Consider the following 26,818-nt stretch of genomic DNA (forward strand, 5'->3'; position numbering starts at 1 on the left):
ATTATTTTTATTTATCCTGTGCCCCTTTGCATTGATAGATACACACTGTAATGTTGATACAATATCAGGCATAAAAAAGTGGTACGGAGCCATCTCTAGTTAAAGCTGCAGCGTGTAACTTTGGATTATTTTGTTATGTTATTATTACTCTGCCTCTGTTTGGTCTCTTTGAGCAGAAACATTGTAACATTAGTTGTATGCTGTGTCCTTCATCTGAAAGCAGGTTGTGTCAAGCAAAACTATCAGACCTGACTGAGGGAGCGTTCAGGAAGTTTTTGAAGGACCGGGTTTTTGAGCAGTACAATTCATATGTCGGTTACCTCCTGTCTTGACATAAAATTGATCATTTCGACAGACATATAGAGAGAAACACAGAGGGAGTCATGTTGAGGTGGCTTAGTCAACATTGTGTGAACTCATTTGACAATAGACATTAGTTTATGTGGACATACTTGGCCCTACAGCTCTAAGGTTGCACGTTGTTCTCATTTCCTTCAATCCCATTGTTGCATTTACTGAGGACTGCGTGTTTTTCTTCTCCATCCATCTCACATCCTCTCACTCCTCCCCCCGTTGGTTTTTCTGCTGGTGGGATTGGTTTGGCAAGACCTTGTCATGGAAACGCTCATTGATAATTCACACGTGATGGAATTGCATGTATATGCTGCTCTAATTGGGGAATCAAGGTGAAGGAATGCAAACATCTCCTCTTCTTCTGCTGCTGCTGCGCCCGCGTATACGAGAGCGCGCTCCTTCGCTGTGATCGGTATAGCCCACAACATCAGCATCTTCCGTGGGGCGCGCAGGGAAGCTGGAGGAGGAGGACGGAGAGAGAGAGAGGGAGAGAGAGAGAGAGCGAGAGAGAGACACTGGGTAAAGGCTACGAGAAGAACCGTGATGATAATGGAGTCGAGGCGGTGGAGGATGTCGGATTCACGAGAAAGGACTGTTGTAATCTGACGGAGGGCTTTGTCTTGAAACATTTTCTCGTTTTTTTCTTTTTTTTTTTAAGGTTTCATTGTGTTTGTTTGTTATTTTGTGAGGGGGGCTTTTCACGCTGCGTGGACACTGAGGGCGAGCAGAGAGGGAATAATAAGGGAGCTCCCCCTGCACGGATGCCTCGGAAGGTAGAAACGGGCTCCACCGCTGGCGCTACAGGCAACAAAAACGCAAAAACATCCCAGCTCTCGGGTGTTAATAAAGGAAATCCCGAAGAAAAGCTGTGCACTGATGGATGAGGATGAACACGGCGTCAGCCTACACAAACCGTCGACTGTGAAATAAAGAAAATACAATTTTTTGATGGATTCTTCTTTCGATTTTTTTTAATCATTCATGGTGTAGCCCCGAGGAAACGAGCCTTGCAATGTTGAATCACTGGTCTTGGTAAATTATTCATCACTGGTGTAGGTAGACTATGATTTTGTATTGCTTCAATGTAGCATTCACCCACTGTCATTCTTTTTTTTTTAAATAATGATTAATCCTTTTTTTTAACCTATATATGGTTAAATATAGGCCCTTTATTAGCCTTTAATAAACAGCCAACGCAGATGAATATTGGCGCAGGAAGATAGAGAAGGATAAAAATACAAGATCTGATTGTGAGGTTTTTTAAATATTCACGTTTTTTTTTTTTTCTTATAAGAGCCTTAAAAGAAAGAGGACGGGGCTGGGAATATAGAGGTATAAGGAAGAAACAAGAGGGGGGAAAGAATCAAACATGTTGCCTTCCCAAGAAGCCTCCAAGATCTACCATGACAATTATATGCGCAACTCCCGGGCCATCGGGGTGCTGTGGGCCATCTTCACCATCTGCTTCGCCATCGTCAACGTGGTGGTGTTCATCCAGCCCTACTGGATCGGCGACAGCGTCAACACGCCGCAGGCCGGCTACTTCGGCCTCTTCCACTACTGCGTGGGCACCGGGCCGTCGCCCAGTCGGGAGCTCAACTGCGTGGGCAGCTTCTCCGACTTCAGCTCCATCCCGTCCGGAGCCTTCAAGGCAGCCTCGGTGTTCGTGCTGCTGTCCATGGTGCTGATCCTCAGCTGCATCGCCTGCATGGCGCTCTTCTTCTTCTGCAACACCTCCACCGTTTACAAGACCTGCGCGTGGATGCAGCTGCTGTGTGGTGAGACACTTTTTTATTTCTTTTTATTATATATTTTTTTATTTTCATTCTCACAGATGGAACAAAACAAACAAACAAACAAGGTAAAAACCCACCCTCAAACCACACAGGTACCATTTATATTTGGGTTTCATTTAACATTTTGGTTTATGGCTCACCCACTTTTAAAAACCTCCCTGGTATCAATTAAAAGCATTTAATACCTGCTTCTAAACCAACACATGTTAACAAAAGTATGCATGTTATGTTTTTTTTTAATGCTTGAAAGGAGGAGGTGGTATGAAAGATCATTCATTGTTGATGTAAACATATTGACATTCTATATGACAATCATGTGGCTGAGTGGAAGTCATGTTTGTTTGTGTGTTTGTGAGACCAATAGGGTGTAGTATAACGAGTGTACAGAAGCTGTGTCCTGTAACAGTTAATTAGGAGTGTTTTGCAGATCCTCTCCAGTCCTGCAGCAGCAGCAGCAGCAGCAGCAGTGAGACAGTAGGAACACATTTCAGCCATTATTCACGGAGCTGAGCTCTCACCATTTCTGTTCCAGCAGCGGGGATCGATGCTTTATGCTGATCACATGCAAATATCATTCATTAATTCGTCCGTCCATCCATCCATCCACTCCAGTTCGTGATGATGCGGTGTGGTGAGATGATGATGATGATGGTGGTGGTGGTGGGATGATGATGATTCCAGGTCGATTGGATTAGTGTTTTTCAGGAAGATGATGCTTTGTTCCCTGATCTTGAGACTAGATTACACAGCTCGCAGGAGTGTTTGGGGATAAATGGTGGCAGGACAAATAGAACCATGCTACCTTCACGGGCAACTGAGTGGCCAAACCAAGGGGGGAAGGAATAAGAGTGAATGGACACTGCCATCTGTACATGTGCCGAAGACATACACCTGGTGTAATATACACCTTGAGCACTTTGAAGTCACCGATTGTGATTTTGTAGAGACAGTTTGTGACCAGTTGCACCAGAATTGAATGTGTATACAAGTCAGGCTCCATTTAAACACTATAAAAAGAAGAAAAACAAACAAAAACAGCACATATTCACTTTTGTAAAGTCAGAATCAGACATTCCAGTTACCCGCCAATCAGCCAGCTCTGGAAATATACTTAAACAGTATTTATGTTGTATTTTTATATTCTTTCAAAATAAAGGCAGTGACACCCATCTCTACTATTTCATCTAGACAATTGTGTTGCATCAGGTTAGGCAAAGCAGGCAATATGTCATGAGGGGCCCCTGAAATCAGCTCACTATGTTAGAACACAGCAACAACAGTTTTGTGTGAATTCTCCTAGGAGAGTTCAATAACTCTATAGTTGGAAACCCTAATGAGACCCACAGCCTTGATTTTGTTCAACTCCTCCGGGTCTCTTTTACCGAGGCCCTCTTAAAACATCCCTGAATTTGGATAGAGCGCACACGAAGATTATGGATTTCAGTGTATTTCTTTCCACTGTCCACTTTCCACTGTGAGGAGAGAAAATGGCTAAAGCAATCATCAGTAATCATTAGCCTTTGGATGTCACAAGGCCAAGCGATGGAAAATGACCGCGTCAGCAAGATCTCACCTTTGTGTGTTTCTCAGATGCCGCAAGACATCAGGATCTCGCTCATATGCACATTTCTCGTGAGCCTCCTGTGTATATCCGACTCCTTTATAAGCTGATCAATGTGATAAATAGGCCAGGCAGAACAGCGTGGGAGTCAGTTTTCTGTATGGAAACAGTCAGCATACTGAATGAGAGGGAGGGAGGGAGAATAAAAGAGAGACAGAGAGAGGAAGAGAGAGATCAGCACTTTTTTTCCCTTCTGTATTGTTCTTTTCCTCATCCTCATCTGCCCACTCTGTCCTCTGTTCTGCCGAGTGTGTTGAAAGTGTTGTGGTGCTCCACAATCAGCACAAATAATGCACAAACTCTCTCTTCCTAAATCTTCATGACTTAACAGGAATTGAACCTTTGTCCACAAACCATTAATCAAGTTAAACACTGGTTAAAAAGTCCCTTAACGCACGACACAGCAATGTGAAACTTTTCAAAGTACAAGTCAAAGCGTTGCATTGTCAATATATACAGTATATATATATATATATATATATATATATATATATATATATATATATATATATATATGAAATGGTTCACAAACTTCCATTTCCTTTTAGAAAAGACTTTCAAACTGCAAGGTAAAGCAGTTATTTCCTTCTGTTTCCTTCCTCGCTCTTCTGTTCCATAGTGAATTAGACCTGAAAGTAGCAAGTGAGACCTTTAACATTAACGGACATTATAAATCAAGTGAGAAAGCTCATTTCCCAATAGACTTCCATTCAAATAGAGTTGTAGTGGAGTCGCCCCCTGGTGGCTCCACGGTTCTGGTTCTGGCTCTGCTTCTGGAGTCTCAGAACCTTGGTGCTTTCAAGAAAAACAGTTTAAAAGGAACTCAATTTGGAAGACCTATAGTTGATGATGTTGGGGAGTATCTATTAGTGACAAGTACATACAATAAATTGTACTTGTAGTAACATACATTTCCTTCCTCCTCTTGATGTTTGCCCCGGAAGTGATAGCAGACACGGGTAAAACAACTTCAACTGTTGCATAAAATGTAAGTGCCTTGTCTAGAAAATCATCGGCATGTAGAGTAGATGAACGAGAGATCAGACCTCCAACCTTCTGGATGGAAGACGACCAGCTCTGCCACTGAGCACAGCTGCCCAACCAGACAACCAGTCAAATAACATGTATGTAAACATTCCAGCAGCATTTCGCCCACAACTACTGTATATATATGTATGTGTGTTTGTAAAGATCACAAACCACTGTGACCCAAATTCATGATATAAACAAGATCAAAATATGTGCTATATATAACATTCATGACTATTTCTACTGCAATTTCTATTGCACCTAATTTTATTTTAAACAGGTAAACCAGACACTTATGTGTCAGGCTGTACAGAGGACCCAAGTGCAGGCAGAGTCTCAGAGTTGAAAAAGGCAGGGTTTATTCGGCAGGATGGTCAAACAAAACAAATCAGGACACAGGCAGGCAGACAAACAGATAAAGCCAAAAAAAGACACATGTAGTCAGGAATCAGGGCAGGGAGACAGATTAACACACGTGAAGCAAGACACGGACTCGAGTGACGAGCTGACAAAGACACACAGGGAAGGGCAGGCTTAAGTAGGGAGGAAGCTGAGTGGAGAACAGAAATCAGGTGTGGCAGATCAGACACAGGTGAACAGGATGAGGCTGATAAGAATGAGGATAAAAATACACATAGGGATATTAAGGATGCAGCATGCGTGATGAGAAACGTGCCATTGATCCACACAAAAAATAATCACTGAATGTAATGACTCTGTTGAATCATATCAAGTCCTTTCATACTGTAGCTCTCAATACCCACACATTCGATCCATCCATCACTGTCAGGCTGAAAAGGTTGAAGGTCACTCTCTGCATGACAGGTATCTGACAGAGATATATTATAATCCACCGTTCATGTACAAAAAATGATACACAAGAACACAGAAGGGCTTCCGTTATTTTTAGACATTCAAATTGGTTTCCTGATGTCGTACATGTCAGTGTTAAACCATCATTAAAATATGCACATTTAAAACTAACCTCATTCTAAATCTATTCTAAATATTCTAGTTTGATGCTTGCTTAGCATAGATTCTAACAACACCAACCTTTAATACAATTCCAACCAAACTGCTCACGAACGTTTTACAACCATCCTAAATATTCACCTATATGCCCTGTAATGTGCAGATGTTGGGGGCCTGTGAGAGATTTTACTGTCCCACCAGTGGATACATATGTGATGAAGATGAGTTATCTAATAGGCTTGGCAGCCAATCCTAATGGTGTTTGCCACCTTGGAGATGATGGTTTAATCATTCGCCCTGCCCTGCTGGGTGTAGCAGCAGGTCTGCTGGCACAGGGACAGAGTCAAACAAATACAGTAAGGCCCATTTGAACCGGTTGAGTCATAAGTTTTGGCCAAATGGGTCAATTAGGAAGCAGTTGGGTACCTGATCATGAAGGTCAAGTGGTTTGAGCAAAAGAGCGACGAAGGTCGAACGGAAATTTGCACAAATTTATGATTAATAATCCACATGTCAACTGGAACTATAGAGGCAAGAGGTCCACAAAGGATTCCCCAGACTTAGAGTGTGACTTTTCTCTGTCACAGGCTGAATCTTCCTCTAAATATGGAGACACAGCAAGAATCACATCAATAATCACTGCTACATATAGGCTTAGTAAACAGAGAGAGGGGGAAAGTGAACCCAGGCCAACAGTGTGATGCAGAAGTCCTGGCACAGCCGAGTGTCACAGTGCGTTTTGGCATCAATTCGCTGAAAATGGGCCAAATTTGGCCTCTTACTTAACTGCACTGAGCAAATGTGAATAAGGTTAATGCACTTGAATGGTACTATGAGGTGTCACTCATAACTAGGTCAATGCAGGCCAAAGTGTAGTAAAAAAAAAATGGATGCAGTCTTCCAGGTTCCTCCTGAAGCCAACCAGGGAATTATGTTTATTTTCAATAGCCATTAGGGGGCAACTTCACTGGTTGCAAAAACTAAATAGACTTTATTTCAAGGAAAATAAATGATAAAGTATGGCACATAGGAGTGGAAACCAGTGACTGCTTGTGTTGTCCAAAAGGAGCTTGCATGTGTACAGGTGAGGCCTCTGAACATCAACATGGTGCAGGCAAAATTGTAATTCTGGAGGCTAAGTGGCAATTCAGAGCGGGTTATATCACAACCAGTTGCCATTTTTACCTGGATGAAAGGCCCGGTATGTAACATTTATCAGGTTTATTGGCAAATTGAATGTACTAAAAGTTCAAGACGCACAAGCGCAGGCACAGGCACTACAAAACAAGGCAACCAAGGCAGATGCATGACACATACAAATACAAAAACCATACATCACCATCCAAAGTCAACAGACAAACGTCAAAATATCACTCGTCTAACGGAATCACAACAGATGCAGAGGCTGCAAAACAAAGCGATAAGACGACAGGGGAGGAAAACACAAGCCAAGAAACTGTCTGCAAGAAAAACTATACCACCAGCAGAAATACCTCAAGTGTTCACGTGCGTGCTGCACTGCTGTTTCAAACCCAGGGGGAATTGATTACAGCAGCCCTGCAGCACCAAAGCAGGGGCCTTTTCTTTTGAATGAGGATTATATCCTTTGGTTGTCCAGCTGTCATTGCATTTCAACACAGTAACTAAGACAAAGCTCACTTCTAATTGGGTCAGTTTAATCAATTGGGTTTGAGGTATTTTGTCATTTAGAACTTGTGAGAGGATGAATCTGAATCAGATAAGACTAGAATTGCACTCCGCCAAGTGCACACACCTTCACTGTGACCCACAACTCAATGTAATGGGTTTTTTAGTAATAAACTGTCCAGGATCTCCATGAACAGACCTTGAACCAAGGTAAAGTTTGCTATTGGTATATTTCAAGGTGAATGGACAAATGAATTATTGAGGAAACCAACAGAAATGAGGGTGAAAGCACCAAAATTTATCTCAGAATGCAGTCAGGCTGTCTGCTAATAGGTGACTCTCCTGCCGTCAAACCAGTGGGAAACTGAATAATGGGGGTCATTTTCTACTCAGAATCTAGACTAAGCAGCATTTTTCTCCACATGGACAAACAAGAGGGGAGGCTAGATTCCCCCTCTAAAACAGTGTGAAGGTCTGTGAAGAACTTTGCTGATTGCAACTTTACTTGGATTTTGATTAATTCCCTGGAAAGTGCTCTTGGGAAAATGTGGTGATTAAATTCAAATTTTACGAGGGAAAAATTAGCTCAGGACACAAGGACATCTGAGGGAATTCTGTTCAGTTCAATTCAAAATAATGGATTCGTCCACCAAGTGACAATTTGAGGCAACGGTCTGCAAAAGACTCAACCACAGACAAATAATTCTTGCTGCTTCTACCTGTAGGGGTCACCACAGCAGATCATCTGTCTCCATCTTATTGTTTTCAGTGAACCACATATTTGATTTGGCAAAGGTTTTACACTAGGAGTCCACTGGATGTGGCTCCACAAGTGTCTGGGTTCCACAAACAAAGACAAGATTCAAAAATAGAGATGTGACAGAGTGCCACCTTCCTCTACTGTACTATTTTGTCGCAGTCTGTGGTAGCCACCATCTCTATGTAGACATTTCCACTTCAACTCTTACATCAATACATATTTTCCATGTTGCTGTTGTAACAGGCGCGTCTGGCTTACAGCAAAAATCTACACGTCCGTTCATTTTTGTAGAACTCGGACCACAATGGTGAGTGATTGTCCTTTTAACGGGAGCTGTCTGGTGGTTCAGTGTCTGTACAAGTCAAAGTCAACAACCCCCTGTTAACGGTTTAACACACGGGAAACCCTGTAGCTCTGGGAAACACATGCCCACTAGAAAACTTGTAAATAGTGCATTTACAAAGCAGCTGCTACATTGAATTGCTTGTTTCTATGTTTGCATTGTTAACAGAGTAAAATAGAATCTTAACTCTGACCAATAAAGAGATATTTACCTCTCAGTAAGCAAAGCACAGACAGAGTTTGGTGCGGACATCAAAAAACAGCAATCTCTCAAAGTGACAGTACAAGTCGTAACGCTACAGTTTTAACAGGCTGCAAAACGCATCATAAACATTGATGAAAACAAGGTTCCCATAATGTATCAGGATTTGGTGAAGTTTCAAACATAAAATTAGAGTTTTGGAGTTATAAACCAGGCTTTACCACTCAAATTCAGTCATAGCCTGAGTTTGTATCTTCCAACTCAAATTGAGAGGTCAGTACTTGTTTTTTCTTCCCACTATCCAGCTTCCTCTTAGCTCAGTAGTCCACCAGCCATTTCATTTTGATGACTGCCTCTCTCCCTGCTTTCCTCCATCATCTCATACTTCCATCCCTCATTCACCCTGACCCTCTCTGTTGCAATATTTAACAGAACTAAGCAGGACACGGACGTGGTATGGAGGATGAGCCGTCCTGGGAGAAATGACCTGTCACTGACGGTTCAGACTTAATGTGAGAGCATGTGTGTGTGTGTGTGTGTGTGTGAGTGTCAGAGGGAAGTGGAAGTAAGTGTGTACGTTGGCGGAATAGAACAGTGAGTAGGAAGGAGATGTGATGCAGGAATCTCTGGAGCTTGTAAGCCTGTGAAGAGATATCAGGTAACGCTGGCTTCCGTACACCAGCATTGCATTGATTCATCCTGCAATACTGCACATGTGCATAGAAATGTACATGCTAATGTTGACTAGAAGGAATATTTCACCGATTTAGCTTTGTATTACTAGAATAGGGGGAGTATTTTTGAAAAATGGTGCTTCCCAACCTCAGTTTCCCCTGAGTTGAGAAATATCTTAATTCTTTCCTTTGTTACGTGCCCACCAGTGACACTTGGTCCTGTTAGTGTAACTGTAAGCAAAGATGGCGGCAAAAACTACATTTACATTCTATGTACAGTAAATCGTGCACAAAGGGAACAATGAGCTAGGGTTTGCTTTTTAAAGCTTGATCTGTGTCAGAACCTCTGATTCCTCTCTCTCAGATGCAGTCACAGACGGGCAGTGGTTTTTTTTGCACTTTCATTGTCATAATGCAGTGTCGGGAGTTGGGAGAGGAGCAGCAGTGTGTGTCTTTGTGTTGGTGTGAGGGGGAGCGAGGGAGGGAGAGACATAATGAGAGTGAATGAGTGAAACACAGTGCGTGAATAAGTTTGTGTGCTGCATGCTGATGATGACGTGTGTGCGCACACATCTGCACACGTGCAACACATCTGTTCATGTGAACGAGTGAAATAGTGGCTAAATGTGCCACTGATGGTGTGAGAGCTGCATTATTAATGCCAGTGTTTTTGCTTCACCACAGAAACTGTAAACATACTGTGTGTGTGCGTGTGAATGGTCTCATATTTCAAAGCAGTGCCAGCGTACGCGATGTATGTAGAGAGGTGCGCCCACGTGCATGTGTTTCCAGCAGGAGCAAAATAGATGCTGCAGTGGTCGATTTAGAAGTACAGAGGAAGAGAGAGGGTTTCCCCGGGGGATATCCCTGCCTCTCTCTCCCTCTCTCTCTCTGTTTCTTCCCCCCTTTTCTCTCTCTGAGATTTCTCGCCGGCTTCCCCCAACCAAACGTACATGTTTTAATTATTAGGCACTTAATAAATAATTCCAATGTCACTGGGGTGTTTCTAAAAATACCCTGACAGCTAAATAATGGATTCCTTTGACCCTCCTCAACATTGTCACTCTGTGTGTGTGTGTGTGTGTGTGTGTGTGTGTGATAGATAGATAGATACAAAGAAAAAACCCTAAAGCAAGACAATTTCTCTACTCTACATCATCCATGCCTCTCATTAATATGTATAATGATTTACATATACTGTATACCTCCATTTCTAAAGGATATACTCTTCATTCTCTCTCAGTGTGGGGCCATTTATTTCTTTGTTCACAGCTTCTTTGACCATGTGTCCTTCGAATACTGTTTTTGTTTGTTTTTAAATTTTGCTTTGTTCTCTAAAGGCTTCAATGTGATTGTGTCTAATGTAGCACAAACCCTCCCCCCCCCAAAAAAAAACAAAAAATCTACAGTGAATTGATTTCAGCCACATATTTATGAATAATTTACATCACAGTGAACACTTTTCACTGGAACAACCAACGGTTCCTCGGTACACATCCTGCTGACAATCCAGCACAGTATATGCTGTGGAAAGTTAGTGCTTAGTTTGCAACTTGAAAATAACTGAATACATTTACAAGAACCTGCACATATTTTCAGGTAATGTGAAAAAAGTGACAGATCCTCTCAAAGAGCCAGTGTTTGTTGTTGTTTCTGAGCTACAGTTGAAAGATGGCAATGCAACATGGTCAACTCTGTCCAGAATCCAATGCTATGAGAGCACATTCCTCTGATAACACTTAAAACATCCTATGTACAGTCTCTCCCAATGATGAAATAAGCAATTAAAAAAATAATTGTATAAAAGGACCAAAAAAATGTCCTGTGGGTAAGTAAGTGCGGGTAAAAAATAGAAACTACAGCCATTTTTCCAACTCTCTCTTCTCTGATGAATAAAGACGCTGATCTGCCGGCTTCTTCTTCTATAAACAAGTAAAAAAAAAAAAGTCTAGAGTTGGACAATAAACCTAATATATTGTGTGTCAATACAGGCAGGAGTTGATGAGATTGCATCAGATCATCTATCAAGTACATGAACCTGTCTGTGGTTATCTGGTGGGCGGGGCTCAGGACAGAGAGCCTCAATCCCAGATTATTAGAATTCACCCTGAAGATGAAGAGAGACTAAACTATTAACTCTATTATCTGTTTGAATAAAACAAACAACAGAGATCCTAAAACTCCATATAGACATTTTATATACAGTACATACTTCCAATATTTCACATTTTCCTCAGACAACCTGAAATGAGTCTGTGCACAATGTTATTCGAAAGTGATTTAAAAAACAACGTTTGAAAACAAGATTGTAATCCAAAGTGGTAACATTTAGTAACGTGTAGTTCCAGCATCAGCGCCCGGTTCAGTGAGTTGCTCGTCCTCTAATTATGAATGAGATGGATTGCCAAAGGCGGACCATGCACGGATCCTTCACTATATCACAAAACTGCTCCGTGAAGCTCAGTGAAAAACGATGCTTGGACTTGTGTGGTGGCACATTATGTGCCGGCCTCTGTACACCTGCCAATCCTCTTTCCAGATTTAGGACTCGTGCCAGCAACTTCCCACTCATCCAGGGAAGGACACATGAGTGAGTGAGGAAGATATAAATGAAGAGAAATAAGAGACAAGGGGAAGACAGTAGATATAGACAAGGGGGATGATAAGAAGTAATATTTGGCAAAGGTAGATACATGATACAACAGTATCATGTACCTTTTTTGGCTTGGGCAAGTATAATGTTAATATTTTTGAATGAAGAGACCCGTGATGCTTACATTAAATTACCCAAATATATGATTGATAAATGGTTTAAAACAAAGCCAAAAACTAAATACATGAATAAAGAAACAGAAAATGACATTAGGTTTTCAGAATGAAAGAGGGAAAGGAGAGAGGGAAAGCTCAATGCCAAGTGGGTCAGTGACCTCCTGCAGAAGCAACATCATGTAAAGTGCCCCCTCAGCAATACACACACACAAACAGGTGTCCAATATCAGCGAGACGGCCGTCCATTAGATAGATGGAGGACAGCGGGGCCGAGGCCTAGACACAGGAGCAAAGTGAAGGGTGGACCTCAGACAGCTTTATTACATTACATTACATTAATAGGACGGTGGCTTCTTAATGCAGTCATGTTCACACATTTTCACTCTGCTGCTCTGTGTGGTCAACCTTGCCGCGGTAACCTCCATACAGACCAAATGAGGGCGAGGGCAGTGTCTGTCTGGGCAGGTGCCTGCTGAGTGGCTAGTGGGAACACAAAATGTGTATTTAAACTATAATTTCTGCAAAATGCATCGGATTGCCCTGAAATTCAGTCAGATCGCAATTTTGTCACACACCAAGATACACCACACCAGCAGTCATGAAAACATGCCAGAAAGGTCACACACTGGACCAAAACAATGCCGTGATGTTGACACTACTTTACTCTATCGTCAGCTATCGCTCGTCCACGCTGGTATTAGCCACAGTATCTGCAGATGGTTCTCCACGTCTGCTTCGCAGCAGCATGCGAATGTCTGTTGATCCAGAATGGAGGAGGTGGTTCAGGTCTCGGTGTTTCTCCAAAGCTGAGAATACGTGTTGCATTTATGCTTTTTCTCGTTTTTACACACAGTATGTACTTGTTACACTGTTGATTAAGTATCTGAATCAAAAGCACATGACACAGTGTAAAGATGGTGTCACAATCTTCTAGAAGAACAGTGTGGAGCCTGGAGCTGCTCCCATCAAAAATACTTACACACACAGCTTTATATAGCACACTGATGGTATTTTTGAAGCTCTTATATAATCAGTTTTGGTTTTTGTCTGGGATGAAAAAAAAAAGGATCCGTGTTGGCTTATAGATAAAAAAAAATGTTATGCAATAAGTCTATAAATATTGTGCGGATGCTATAAATAAATTGGTTCAGTAGTTGGATCAGAGGATGTGTCTTGGCAATGCATCTCCAAGTGTTTTCATTAGCCTGGAATGCTTTGATGTCTTGTTGCTAACGACCGACGGGCTTTGAATGCCATGATGAATAGAAATGACAGGAAGTGATGAGCTGCGATGAGGAAAAAAATGACTAAATAGAGCGGAGCAGCAGTAGCCACCCTCGTACGACATACTCATTGTCACCTTCTCCTACTCGCTTCCCATCCTCCTTCTCTGCTCCAGCCCTCTGCTTGCTGCCTTTGAAGTTCCTTCTTTCCAAGACTGGCGTGCAGTGCCTTGAGACAGTGCAGCGCAGAAAAGGAAGAGGAAACCCCCAGCAACTTCAAAGTGCTTTTCCTGGGTTGTAGGGAGGTGTGGTCTATTTTTAGTCTGCTGGTGAACACTTCAAGAGGAAGGGGAAGGGCAGATAGAGGAGAGATCATGTCACATGGTACCTTTATGGACTCCATGTGTTTGTAAATCTTTTTCTTTCATAATCCATGCTTCAATACACCTGATTCAAATAATCTAAGCTAATTAACAAACTCTGCAAATGCCTGGTAATGACCCATTTATTTGAATCAGGTGTGCTGGAGCAGGGAAACATCTAAAACATGCAGGGCAGGGGGGTCCCAAGGACCAGGATTGAGAAACACTGGACATCCATCCATCCATTGTCTACCGCTTTATCCTCCACATGAGGGTCCCAGGGCTGCTGGTGTCAATCCCAGCTGATATTGGGCAAAAGGCGGGGTACGCTGGACTGGTCCAACCAGTCCACATAGAGACAAACAACCACTCACACACTACGGCCAGTGTAGAGTGTCAAATTGACCTCTGCATGTTTATGGACATGTGGGAGGAAACTGGGGAACCCGGAGAAATCCACAAACTCCACACAGAAAAGGCCCAGACGCGAACAAACATCCTTCTTGGTGTGAGGTAACAGTGCTAATCACGTGTATCACTATGTGACCTGTCCTCAACAGTTTAGTTTACTGATATTCAGTTCATTGGGATAGAGAGAGAAAAAGAAACCAGAGCGGTCCTTATCTACCTCTTTATCCTCCACATGAGGCAGCTGACATAGGGCGAAAGGTGAGGTAGAACACGGACAGGCCACCAGTCCATCACAGGGAAAACAGAACATATTTACATTTAATGGGCATGTAAAAGTGCATAAAGGTGACTTTTAGCGCTCAAAACAGTTATTAAACTCGCAATTCAAAACATTATAGAGCACGGAAACTCAGCACTAGCTAGCTATCTAGCTAGCAAGCTATCCAGCTAGCTAGCTAGCAGATAGACCCATAGCTGCAACTCGCTTACTTTTCATAGTTGATAACTAATCGATTATCTGTTGCAACCTCAAAAAACTGACGTTATCGCTCATATACTGTAAAGATGAATGACATGGTTTAAGTGTCTTCACTTTCTTCCAGTGACTCTGCATCGCATTTTTCAAAAAGCCCACACTCAATAACTCTGGACAGGTTTCATGCCAGTTGGGGAAACATTCATCAAAAATCCATAAAACACGTTACATGACGCTCATTACTCAGTTAATGATTTTATCGCGTCGCTTCTATGTTAATATCTTGTATTAGGGTCATAAAAAAAGCTAATAACGCGATGATTTCCCATGATGATTACCTCCATTGCTCCTTTATTCTCTCATTACTTACAGTATTATCGTCATTACATTCTTTCTCATTAGACTCTCTCATTACTACCTGCAATTATTTTGTCAGGCGAGCGGACACATTCCCAAACGGTGCACGTCTCAGCTTGAAACGCGACTCCGCGTATTTGCATGGTTTTCGGGCTTTGGTGACTAATCTCATATCCGCCCTCATCTGCTGCCGTGAGTTCGCCGCCCACCATTTTCTCATGATGGATGGCTCGCAGATGAAACACGGGCTCTTCAAAGGGAATCACTTATGTGACAAGGTTTAGTCGTATGACTAATGGACTGCACTGTAATACACTCAGATGCATCAGCTTCATACATTACAAATAAAACATTCCCTCACGTTTGCTGCACTCGGACTTGAAATCCAGTCACGTTCCAAAGGTGAGCTTAAAGCCAACTGCCTGCTGATCAGAGATCTGCTTTGTAACGTCCTCTCATCTCTTCCGAGAAAAGTGTTCAGTTATCTTTGATTGTTGTCTTTTTTACACACGTAAAAACATCACTGAAATCACTACACTTGTACAATATTTCCCCCCCTTCCCCAAAAAAGGGAGATGATGCTTTACGAACTACTGAAATGATATTTTAAATGTTATGAGGGGGTGAACCAAGGAATAACTTATTACAATTTGAGCTGACTGAGCAGATTAATGGCCTGGATACAGGATTTAATTTCACTTCCTTTAACCTTTTTTTAGCTTTTTTCTTTTGAAAATACTGGTGAATTTGTCAAAAAAAAATACTGCATTATGAAACCAAATTAGGCATATTTATAGAATCTGATGTGGATCAGTCTTCATTCACTTACTCCACTTGTATTCATCAGGAATAAATATGTGTAAAGCAGAAGCAGTTGGTTAGAACTGTATAAGGGATAGTTCAGGTTTTTCGAAGTGTTGTTGTATTGGGCACTGAAACATAGTCAGAGCCAATCGTCGCCAAACATGCTGCTGCTGCTGTTGGGAACCAGAATTAGACACAGACACTCACTCTCACTGAAAGCATGGCTGCCATTGGGGACACAAAGACAAAACTGGATTCAGCACTCCCCCAAGTAAAAGATACACCTGCTAAAGTTTACAATGTCTTTTACTTCCATAAGAAAGCCTTTTCTGTCTGGGAAACATTCTCCTGCATCTAAAACACTCGAGGAAAATCTGCATTTTTAGCTCATAGTGAACACAGGAGCTGCTTGTGTCAATTAGGTAATCCCGAACAAAGGATTTCAAACACAGAAGTCACAATATAACACATTTGAACTTAATGATGAGGCAGCATTGGCTCAATAACTCCTGTGCTATGATGTAAAAATGTTGTTATTGCCTATGTACTTTCATTTGTTGGCAAACTAACTGCTGTCAAGCAACAGGGAAACACAGTGTGTCAAACTAACCTGAGCACGGGGAGACAAAGTTACAGTGACAAATGACTGAAACATGTTTTCCCTCGGGCCTTAGACTGCAGCTGCATGTGCTACATGAGGACACTGACCTACAACCATCCATGTTTAACTTGACACAAGGATAATGAAGCAAATAATGCTTATTTCCACTCAGTGCCAGGTCATTCTATCACTATGGCATCACCATTCTATCCCTGTCCCCATATTCCTGCAGCTGGACTTGGAGAACGAGTTACAGAAACCATAGTCCGAAGTCCGAAGGTTAGGGTTAGAATCATTAGGGTTAGAATCAATCATTTTATGGAACAACACCTGGAAACACACCCACTCAGAAGCTTGGAGGCAAGAAGTGCATTTCTGATACAGATCTCCAAAAATCCTTTGCCATTTCAGCAGGACTTTAATCAATACATCAGGTAATGAACTTTTTTTTAATCTCTGGGCAGCATTAGATGACTCCAGAGTGATGTATCTGCCAGTGCTGTGTCTAAACCAATTATTGGCCTGTGAGGCTTTCATGCTAACAAAGAGCCGCTGATCAGCAGAATTTACTGATACTATTATCCTCCGTGTCACCATTCACCCTCATTACACGCGGCAGCCACTGTGTCTGAATGCTGCTTTTAAAATATTCACATTTGCACACCAATTGATTCCCAGACGTTGAGTCTTTCTGAATGCGCATCGCACTGGAGCGTAATAATCACCGACTTAGCCAAATCTATTTGACTTTTCATGTGTATCACGAGTGATGTTGCCTGTGGAAAAGACATGTCTGGTCTGGAATGGAGATCCAGTGTGATGCCTGCCATGTATGTTCCTCATCTCCCTGTGGAACCCCCCCTGCTTCACTTACAGCCCCTCAGGCGCAGGCTGGCTGCTATTCAAACGGTGCTGGTGAGCTAAGAATAAGGCACAGTCAGCTCCCCGGTGATGCACCCTTTGATAAATAAGCAAAGGTATAAAGTATGGATTACCGCTTTTGTTAAAGTGCCACAATTACAATGTATGGATTTCACCACAGGGCTTTGCACTGTGTGTATGTAGAGTGTGCTCACGTCTTTTTTCGAGGTTAAATTCCTTCTCTCTCTCTCTCTCTCTCTCTCTCTCTCTTTCGTTTGTCTCGGGACGATGTATAAGTATGTATGACTATTAAACCCTCTGCGCCGCAGGTGCCTAAACTCAGCACTTTACAGCGAGACCACAATGAGCTCATCAGCATTTCTCACAAAGTGGGGCTAAGTGAGAGTCTATGGAAAACACGTTGTTTACTTAAATTTAAGTGTGAAGTGGGGACACCACACTGTACGAAGAAAGCAGAAACAGTGAGTGATATAAAAGATTTAGAACCAACCTGTCTGCATGGTTTGTTTCGGTAACAGACATGGGGATGGGCCATCTCTGTCTCCAAACACTTAAAGTACAATTGCAGAACTCCCTCCATCCATTTTCTACCGCTTTATCCTCCACAGGAGGGTCGCTGGGGGTGCTGTGCCAATCTCAGCTGACATAGGGCGATAGGTGGGACAGTTCGCCAGTCCATCGCAGGGCCACATATAGAGACAGACAACCATTCACTCTCAATCTCACACCTACAGTCAATTGAGCTAATTTACCTAATGCCCATATTGCTCAAACCACCAGCATTACTACTTGTACTGTAATCTATGTTGCAATTTCCCATGCTGTAGTAACAGCCAGTGAAGCTGTGCAGTGATTGTCGGTCACCGGTTTTGACGTCACCATCGTGTGTCATGTTAAGACACCAGCAAAAGACAAATTGAAATCTGATTTGAGCAGCCAGAGCTTTCAGACAGAGATGCATCTGTCTGTAGAACTTGAATCTCATTTGAAATTATAACTTTGGTCAGAACAGGATTTGAGAAAATCTGATTTCTTTTTCCTTTTTTTTTTCTCCCTTTTTCCCGCAAACGTTTAAACAATCTGATTAAAATCTGGACAGGCGGGGGGGAATTGGATTTTCAGTCTCAACAAGGTCAAAGAAAAGGTCTACCAGTTTTTACGTTTTATCCTGACTTTATCTTTTTTTGTCAACCCAATAGCAACAACACGTCCTTTCCCGCTTCTTGCTCCTTGATTCCTCCTTCCTTGAGCCCTCGTTTATTTCGCTGTGCATGATCTAATGTGACAGGTGTATTTTAAGTGAGTGCTGTTGTGTGAACGCATGAACCATTCGTTTGCATCTTTAAATCTATCTTTAAAGATTATTTTGTGTTTCATCTGGAGCGGGGGAATGAGTGACACAAAGCAGGGGAGAGAGAGACAGGTTCCAGCAACTGTGTGGCACTATTTTTAGAAGTGTGGTTCACATGAGGGCACGGACACCCAAGCATGAGAAAGGCATGTTTGTTGGGGCTGGGCAGGGAGCTGTGGATGTGTCTGGGCATGTTTTCTGTCAGTTGGTCAAAGGATTTTTGACAGAAACACCAAATAATAATGCACTCTAAATTCAGTGAAAGTGGTGGTCAGCCATTTTGTTTGTTCAGATGCTTTGTGGGGGAGGTTGTCATCATGAGGTCTTGAGGCAATAGGACGGAAAGCATAAATAATGATGCTTTGGGAAAGTTGTTAAATGGGTCAGATTAGACCAAACACTGTGGAGAAGGGTTGTTCTCCTCCTGCTTTAGACCAGTGAGCATGGCACACATTTCACAGTGGGTTAAATTCCTAGGTTTCACTGTTATTTTCAAAGCCAAATCTACAAATGTACAAATCCAGTTGCCACCAATTGAATGACGTGTGAAGCAATTTCACTCGTACAAAGATTCCCTGTGTAGTTTAAATTTCTTCATAAGTTTTCCTTTTGGTGCCATTGGAGGTCATGTGTTTGTTACGTGCAAGCTGAAATGTAATTGCCTTTACAAACCCCAGTCCCACTTCTCACCTTAATCCTGCTCCTGCTCCTGCTCTCGTCTCCTTCCTCCTGCAGGAGTGTGCCTGGTGCTGGGTTGCATGATCTTCCCCGACGGGTGGGACGCCGAGGTGATCCGGGACATGTGCGGTGAGCAGACGGGGAAATACTCCCTGGGCGATTGCTCTGTACGCTGGGCCTACATGCTGGCCATCATGGGCATCCTGGATGCCCTCATCCTCTCCTTCCTGGCCTTCGTCCTGGGAAACAGGCAGACAGACTTCTATCTCGATGATCTGCAGACAGACAACAAAGGTCAGTCATGGGATAATTAAGCGCAGCCATTCAGAATCAATAATGGCTGAAATATTTTACACCAGCCACTAATTTTACCATTAGCTCTGATTTAATGCCAGCAGCAAATTGGCGCCCATGCAGACATAACTTTATAGAATAATGATGTTGGCAAGTGAAAGGCTGTATTGTTTTGGGAGCTATTCTAGTCCTTTTCATTTTCCTTGATCAATTCTTTATAATGTGGCTCTGCTGGTTCCCCTGCAACGGAGGATGTGTATCAGTCAGTGAACTCAGTTACCTTTTGAATCATCTCCTGAGTCATTTACCTGTAGTTGCCGTAGTTCCTGTGGTTTCCATGGTCACACCGTGTGAGCCATGGCGGCACTCTGGTGTTCAACAAAAGGCATGCCGCCTCCCTCCCTGCACTTCACCACTCCCTCAGAGAGCAACTTTGATACAGCCTCATGCTCACTGTTTGACAGACTCACTCTGCCAAATTACCAGCAGACATTCTTTGGAATTTAATTAACATGAATGTTTTTTTTCTTTGTGCGTATCTATTTATAAAACTGGGCACAGTCTCCCGTAATAAATGTGTAGCTGAGTTGTAGTCAGCTGATTAAGTCCAGCTGTAACATTGAACTGTCGATCAGTCTTTTACACATTACCCTTAGATGCATAAGAGGGGTCAAAAATATTTTCATATTCCAGTATTCCAGGTATTCCTCATAAAACATGTTTGTGTCATACTTTTATAAGACATTTCTTAAGTTTATTGCAAAAAAAACATTGATTCTATTGGGGTAATTTTTGACCCCACTCATGGTAGAGTGTAGGTATTGGTAGGTCATGCATCCACGGGTTAATGGATATATTTAATATCAAATCAGTCCAATTAAATACATTCTATTGCAACCACAGAGATATTTTTTGATGGGCAAAAGTGAGGCGACGGCCGCAGAACAACAATAGACTGCATATCAAAAGAAGACGGTCTTCTTAAATAGAAGGCGATGTCAATTGTGTGTATTATGTTGCCATTTGGAGGAAAATAGATGATAAATCACAACACATGTGAGTTGACAGCTAGTGTCTCAAAAAACCTCAACATTGTGTCTTCATCAACACCTGGAGGCTTCAAAATAGAGATGCTTACAGGACACATTGCACTTGAGAACAACACACAGCATGACAGAGACAGCAAAGAACACAATTGAATGAATATAATGAACAAAATTAAACAATGACTTAGATTTATTACATAGTGTAACAGTTAAGTATTTAAAACTACATGATTATAAACCAAATTGGACACTGTACATTGACTGTAGATGTGAGTGTGATCGTGGATGGTTGTTTGTCTACATGTGTGTCCCTGTGTGTCCCTGTGTGTCCCTGTGCTGAGATTGGCACAGCGCGACCCTCATGTGGAGGATAAAGCGGTAGAAGATGGATGGCTGATCATAAACCATATTAGCTGGATTAGCGAGTCAGTCTTCCTCCAGCTCTTATTTTGTAGGTTTTCGCTGCCGAGGCCATTAACCCAAACGTGATTATCCCAGTTGAAAAATGACTGCGCTCCAACCTGACCTCAGTTACTCTAGCCAAAATGCTTCCAGCGCTGTATTCAAGAGTGGGAGTGTCCTCCAGAGGGTTTCTGACAGTTTGCATGATGTTGCATCAGGACAGTTGAATTGCATTGTTTCAGCTGTGGCAAAAGAGATGAGGAGGAACGGGAGGCAGAAGATGGCCCAGAGTCAAAGACACAATGTGAAACAGCGTGCACATAAGCATTACGTGCTTGATATGAATGCAAAGATACAGAAATAAAACAGAGACGAGAAGGAGAACAATGACATAAGACATAGTAGAGGAGAGTGAGATGCAGACAGAGAAAGAGCAAGATCGAGTACAGGAGAGGAGGAGGAGGAGGAGGAGGAGGCCAAGAGATAAAGACAGAATAGTGACATGAGATGTCTCAGTTCTCCGACAGTGACTCTCAGTGATGGTTTCCATGGTAACTGGAGATATTCCAGAGAGTGGGCGTGTCTCTCTGTTCTTATCTGATTAACCTCACAGACTGTCTCAGCGATTTTGCACGTTTACCGCATCTAATGCTTCATCAGCTGTGTAAAGTTTATTCCTTCTCCGCTCGCTTTCATGTCGAGCAAATAAATCTCCCTTCAGCTGATGTGTGGATCAATGGACAGAACACGGGTGAAAAGTAAGCTCTCTCTATTGGGAAAGACCACATCAGTTTGGGCCTTATGAAGGGATTTTTATCATTATCACTATTAAAATACAACATTTGGAGTTTTACCTGCAATGTTACTGCTTTAGAACATTTGTAACCCATATCCATAACTCAGGCATACACGTTGTGCACAGATATGCACTTTTTAAGGTCTTGGTTTTCACTTTGCATGTGCCAACACTTTTGTTCTTCTCTGTCCTTGCAGATTTCGCCGTGTCGAGGGTAAGTTGACTTTTGCTTTATGTGTTTATTAAATCTGAGAAATACACAACACGCGTATAAAACCCGTTGTTGGCTGGCCAGCATTGTCCAGTCCTGGACCCCTGCCCGGCTGTTGCCCTTCTGCAACACACCTGATTCAAATGAATGGGTCGTTATCTGGCTTGTGCAGAGCTCGATGACGAGCTGACCATTCAAATCAGGTGTGTTGGAGAACACGCAGGGCAGGGGTCCCAGAGGACCAGGGTTGGGAAACACTGTATTAAGTGATAGCGGTTATTAATTCACTATCAAACATTGACACAGTATACACAAGTATAGTACTAAACTCCATTTTGCATTGTAAGCTGTAATTATTTTACATTTCAAACTTTTTTTGAAACCCAAAAGTGTTTTTCACAAGTTCATTCCATCATTGAGTTTCTTCTACAACTTTAGCCCAAAACTGACACACATCTGTATTTAATATTTTTTCTCACTTAGTTTCAAACATAAATAATCCTTGCAAATGAGTTTTATTCACCACACAATGTTTTAGAACATATAATGTCGATCCTATGAAAAACTGATTAGTGGATTCCAAATATCCAACTATATGATATGTATTATTCTAATTTCTCTTTTCTTTGATTTAATTATAGGATCTAAGTTTGTTTTGTAAGTGTCTCCCCAGATTTCGACATTAACGAAAATTACAATATCCTAAGGCAGTTTTTATTCAGTAAATCCTTTGTTTTATAAAGAATAACAATAGATTTGTATATATATGTATATATATATATTTATTTATTTATTTATTTATTTATTTATTTATTTATTAAATGTGGTTGTATGATGGTGCTGGGTCATGGTAACGATGACTTATGTCAGCACCTACTCTGTGCCAGTACCTCACAAAAATACAAAAATATCTCATTAAATCTATTTTCTTTTAGTTAAGAAAACTATAATTTACATCAAGACATTCAGGGACAAAAGTCACCCACGGATAACGTGCGCATATTTGCTTTCTCACCTCATAGTCGCTTGTAGCATCCAGTGTCCCTGCGAGGCGAAAATGCTCCTGTTTTGTCTCCAGAAAATCCTCACCACATTTAGTAGATTGTGCAGCAAAAACCTTTTTTTTTCCCCCACAAGAAAACTACAAAAGCATGAGCTGCAAAAATGACGTATGACGTCTTTTTCATGCCGGACATTTTGAACCTGCAGGTCACCTGCAGGTGCGAATGATTAACGAGCCGGGACACAGGAAGTCAAAGATGCTGCTGTGAGAAAGGCCTTCTGGTTCCTGTCGCCATCTTGTCATAGTCCTAAATATTTAATCTGCATTTTTACCGGGATGAATTTGATGTTTCTAATGAAACCTAATATTGACTGACAGTAGTTGAGTAGCACTGTGATGTAGATAATAAATGTAAAATTGAAAATGTCGCCCAGATTGCTGTTCAGGCAATGTCCCATGATGCAGTGCTCTATATCTATAGTATGGCTTCATCATTATTCCTTTGAAAACATTTTTAAACTGTAAGAATCCTCTGTCTTGTTTTCTTCAGATTGAGGTCCGGGACAGAAGAGAGCCACGGTACGGAGTGCAGCGTCTTCACTGAGGGCAATGACGCAGCACTGGATGACAACTCTTCTCCTCTCTCATCCATCTATTTCTCTTCCTTTCCTCTCTCCTCTCCTCTCTCCAATGATCAGGATTACTATCGCCCAATCTCAATGCAGACACCAAGTGTACAGGATTCTGTAAGATAACAAAAAAGAAAAAAATAACAGCAAAAACTAAACACACTGGGATAAACTATATTTTGAAGAGAAAAAAAAATGGCTGTACAGTGCATTTATCACTTTGACTTTCTCAATGAATACCTTTATGATGATGATGGAAAAAACCCACACATTAATGTATTTAAAGCCTTGACTTAAGATGAAGAACCATAATGTCCACGTATAATTTGACAATTATTTATTTAGAAATCGTGCTATTTAATGACTTTCGGTTTCCGTGTTTTTGTGCGCATTCGTCAGTGCTCTCTCGCAGCGAGTCCATGATTTCCCGTTGATAAACGTTTTATAGTGGGACCTGTATGGCTCTTCATCTAAGGACTTTTCAAATATGAGGAACTTTAACTTAAAGGAGCCCCGCCCTCCGCCCCCCCCATTGCAGCTTTACAGAACCTAACATCTCTGGGAGATTCTCTACTGTACATACTGAACCATGTAAATAACATTACTGCTGACAAAAACAGCTGACGACAAAACCTCATCTGACTCTAATGCATTCGAGTATAGTATTTCTACTCCCCTGTATCAGTGTTCCTTGTGCTGGGAGAGCATTGAAGTGTTGTGCAAATCCATTGTGTCTATACAAGTCCTCACTACACCGATTTGGTGGGATTAGACAGATGGGAATAGATGAACGGATATCCTCGCTGGGTAGTCGTCCATACAAACGCAGAGCACCACCAATCCGAGCGATTGTGTTTTGTTTGAACACGATTATTTGACACAGACAAAGAAAAAAGATTCTTCCTCTGCATCAGCATGGCCTCAAAAACAAACACTTAACTGCAGTGCCCCCACCCCCGCTAGACACCAGTAGAGATTTAATTGCTGAACTGAACCGCAGTTGTCCAAGAAAGACTACGAAGTCTGAGTTCTCTACTTTGTTATACCCTTTTTCCAGTGTGAAGTTTACTCCAGTTCCAGCATACAGTGATCAGTTTACGCTACAAAGTGTCATAGGACTGTGTGATTTGACCTTCTCTCAGAGGGACGCCCCAAGTGCTGCACTTAAGGTGATGTCACTAATATGCCTCTTTGCTGCTCGCAGTAGTCATAGGAATCATACAGGACGTGGGAAAGAAGTTACAACAACAACAACAACAACAACAAACCACACCCCTGATAGTAAAACAGTCCTAAAATGTATTCATAAGGTCACAGTTCATCTTGTAGTGCGCCGGGTTCGAGGATTCAAATAGATTTTCTAAGGATATTTTCAATGGAGAAATAAACGGGGAATTCAGTTCCACAACGTGTAAAAGTGGCCAGTCACTGTTACGCTCTATGAGTCCGTGGATTATACTGTGACATGGTGTCCTGCGATTTAAGTCTTACGACTACATGAGAGAGATTTTTATTGCCTTCATGGGCAGAGGCTGCATAGGTCGTGGCCCCGCACACGCCGCCCCCACATGAAAGCGGCACAATCCAAACACAGTGCAAGAACATTTGTGAAATGTGCTTTTTCTTTCCCGGTGAGGTTTGACATATATGTATGTTCAACAGCAGAAACCTTTTTTTTTTATTTCAGGTAGTCTTGTATTTTATATAATACAATTAAACCCACTAAATGGACCCAAAACAAAGCCACTGTCGCTTTAGTGGAGCAGCTCCGTACTGAAATAAAAAAAAGGGGGAAAGGTTTGATCGGAAATAAAGATGCTTTAAAGACACATCTTTTTTTAAAGCAAAGCAGTCAGTGATACTGACGAGATGAGGCCAAGGCTGTATGACAGAACACTGACGGCAGAACCTAATACAGCAGGTGATGATATACTGTCTCACAAAGGATGTTGTCCTGGACGTTAAGTCCTTGAGGAACCTGATGAGTAAACAAGAATTCAACTGTGCAACTCTGTCTGTGAATTATTAAGCCACAATTATTTGTGCAAGGACGTAACTAAATAACGTAACAACGTAAAAAAATTTGAGATATACAGATTAACTAAATTGCACGTGGCAGCCAAGATTATTTATGCTTTTATGACGAAATGCTACCAAAGTTACCCAGATTACTGTTGCTCCAACAATAATTCTATAATAATGTAGCACCTGTAAGTCAATTCCAATAGTGTCATCGGCTGTTAGGAAAACAAACATGACATAAGGTATCGCCGGCACGATTGCAACAATTGTTATCATTCATCTAACAGAATAACCTTTCATTGCTAAAGGGTGTTTTGGACACAACACAGCATACAAGTGATTGGCCTTGACAAACCGAAAGAATTGCCCAAACCGGGTTTCCTCTTTTCAATCATACAGTATATACAGTATATATATATATATATAATGTTTTGTATGTATATACTGTATGTATATATATATATACATATATACATATATACATATATAAAAGTGTTACCTGCAAAAGCATCTTTTACTGGGGTTGATGATGCTGCCAGTGTGAGGCCAGTGACTCACCAACACACCCATTAGCACTGTAATAACTCTTGTAGCCCTATAACAGCTTGATACGTCTGCATCAACGACTGTGGCGTGCCGTTATATCTAGAGACATCGTTCTAGGTCTGATTCCAACATGTGACAAGTTGTGACAGCCTGATGACCTGCAACGGAGCCAACCCCCCCCCCCCCCCCCCCCCCAAGCACCAAACCTGGGCCGGGCCATTTTGCTGGGAACAGAATTAGCCGTGTAATAAAAACACACGGTTAATAGTTTGAACATGAGCAACTGACTCATTCGGAGGGAAAAGCCCCGAATCACACTGTAAAAAGTACCGTGAGATTGCACTGAGCGTTCAACCACACAAGGCGATCTGTGTTCTGTGACCAAGCTGCAGTTTATTTACCAGAAAAAACATCACGAGGAAACCACTAATTATACTGTATTATACGTTCAGTTGTAATCCATTTTACACAGTGCGGTAATTCATTGTTGAAAAGTCAAACCATAATAGCGAGAATAATAAAAGTATAATTTATTTAAGAAAAAAAGGCTAACAGATAG

General features: G+C 41.8%; 1 protein-coding gene across 2 annotated transcripts; it reads left to right on the forward strand.

The window, feature by feature from the left end:
• The first annotated feature begins 667 nt into the window (after positions 1-667).
• On the forward strand, positions 668-25,516 carry LOC131468799 (LHFPL tetraspan subfamily member 4 protein-like). 2 transcript variants are annotated; one of them, XM_058643402.1, is made up of 5 exons: positions 668-1,406; positions 1,649-2,132; positions 19,368-19,604; positions 22,046-22,062; positions 23,613-25,516. In XM_058643402.1, exons 2-5 carry the CDS (start codon positions 1,724-1,726, stop codon positions 23,664-23,666), a joined length of 717 nt encoding a protein of 238 aa, XP_058499385.1. In that variant the 5' UTR covers positions 668-1,406; positions 1,649-1,723; the 3' UTR covers positions 23,667-25,516. The 2 variants fall into 2 exon arrangements, with proteins under 2 accessions (XP_058499385.1, XP_058499384.1); XM_058643401.1 differs by having other exon boundaries at positions 669-2,132.
• Positions 25,517-26,818: the final 1,302 nt, after the last annotated feature.

This window comes from Solea solea, chromosome 11 (genome assembly GCF_958295425.1).
Source record: "Solea solea chromosome 11, fSolSol10.1, whole genome shotgun sequence".
NCBI classification, from domain to species: Eukaryota; Metazoa; Chordata; class Actinopteri; order Pleuronectiformes; family Soleidae; genus Solea; species Solea solea.

What these genes read in the sequence shown, in the direction of transcription:
- LOC131468799 (XM_058643402.1), top strand. Translation starts at nt 1,724, where the DNA reads ATGTTGCCTTCCCAAGAAGCCTCCAAGATCTACCATGACAATTATATG. An exon ending in GTGGATGCAGCTGCTGTGTG is followed by an intron (nt 2,133 to 19,367) that starts GTGAGACACTTT and finishes TTCCTCCTGCAG; the next exon opens with GAGTGTGCCTGGTGCTGGGT.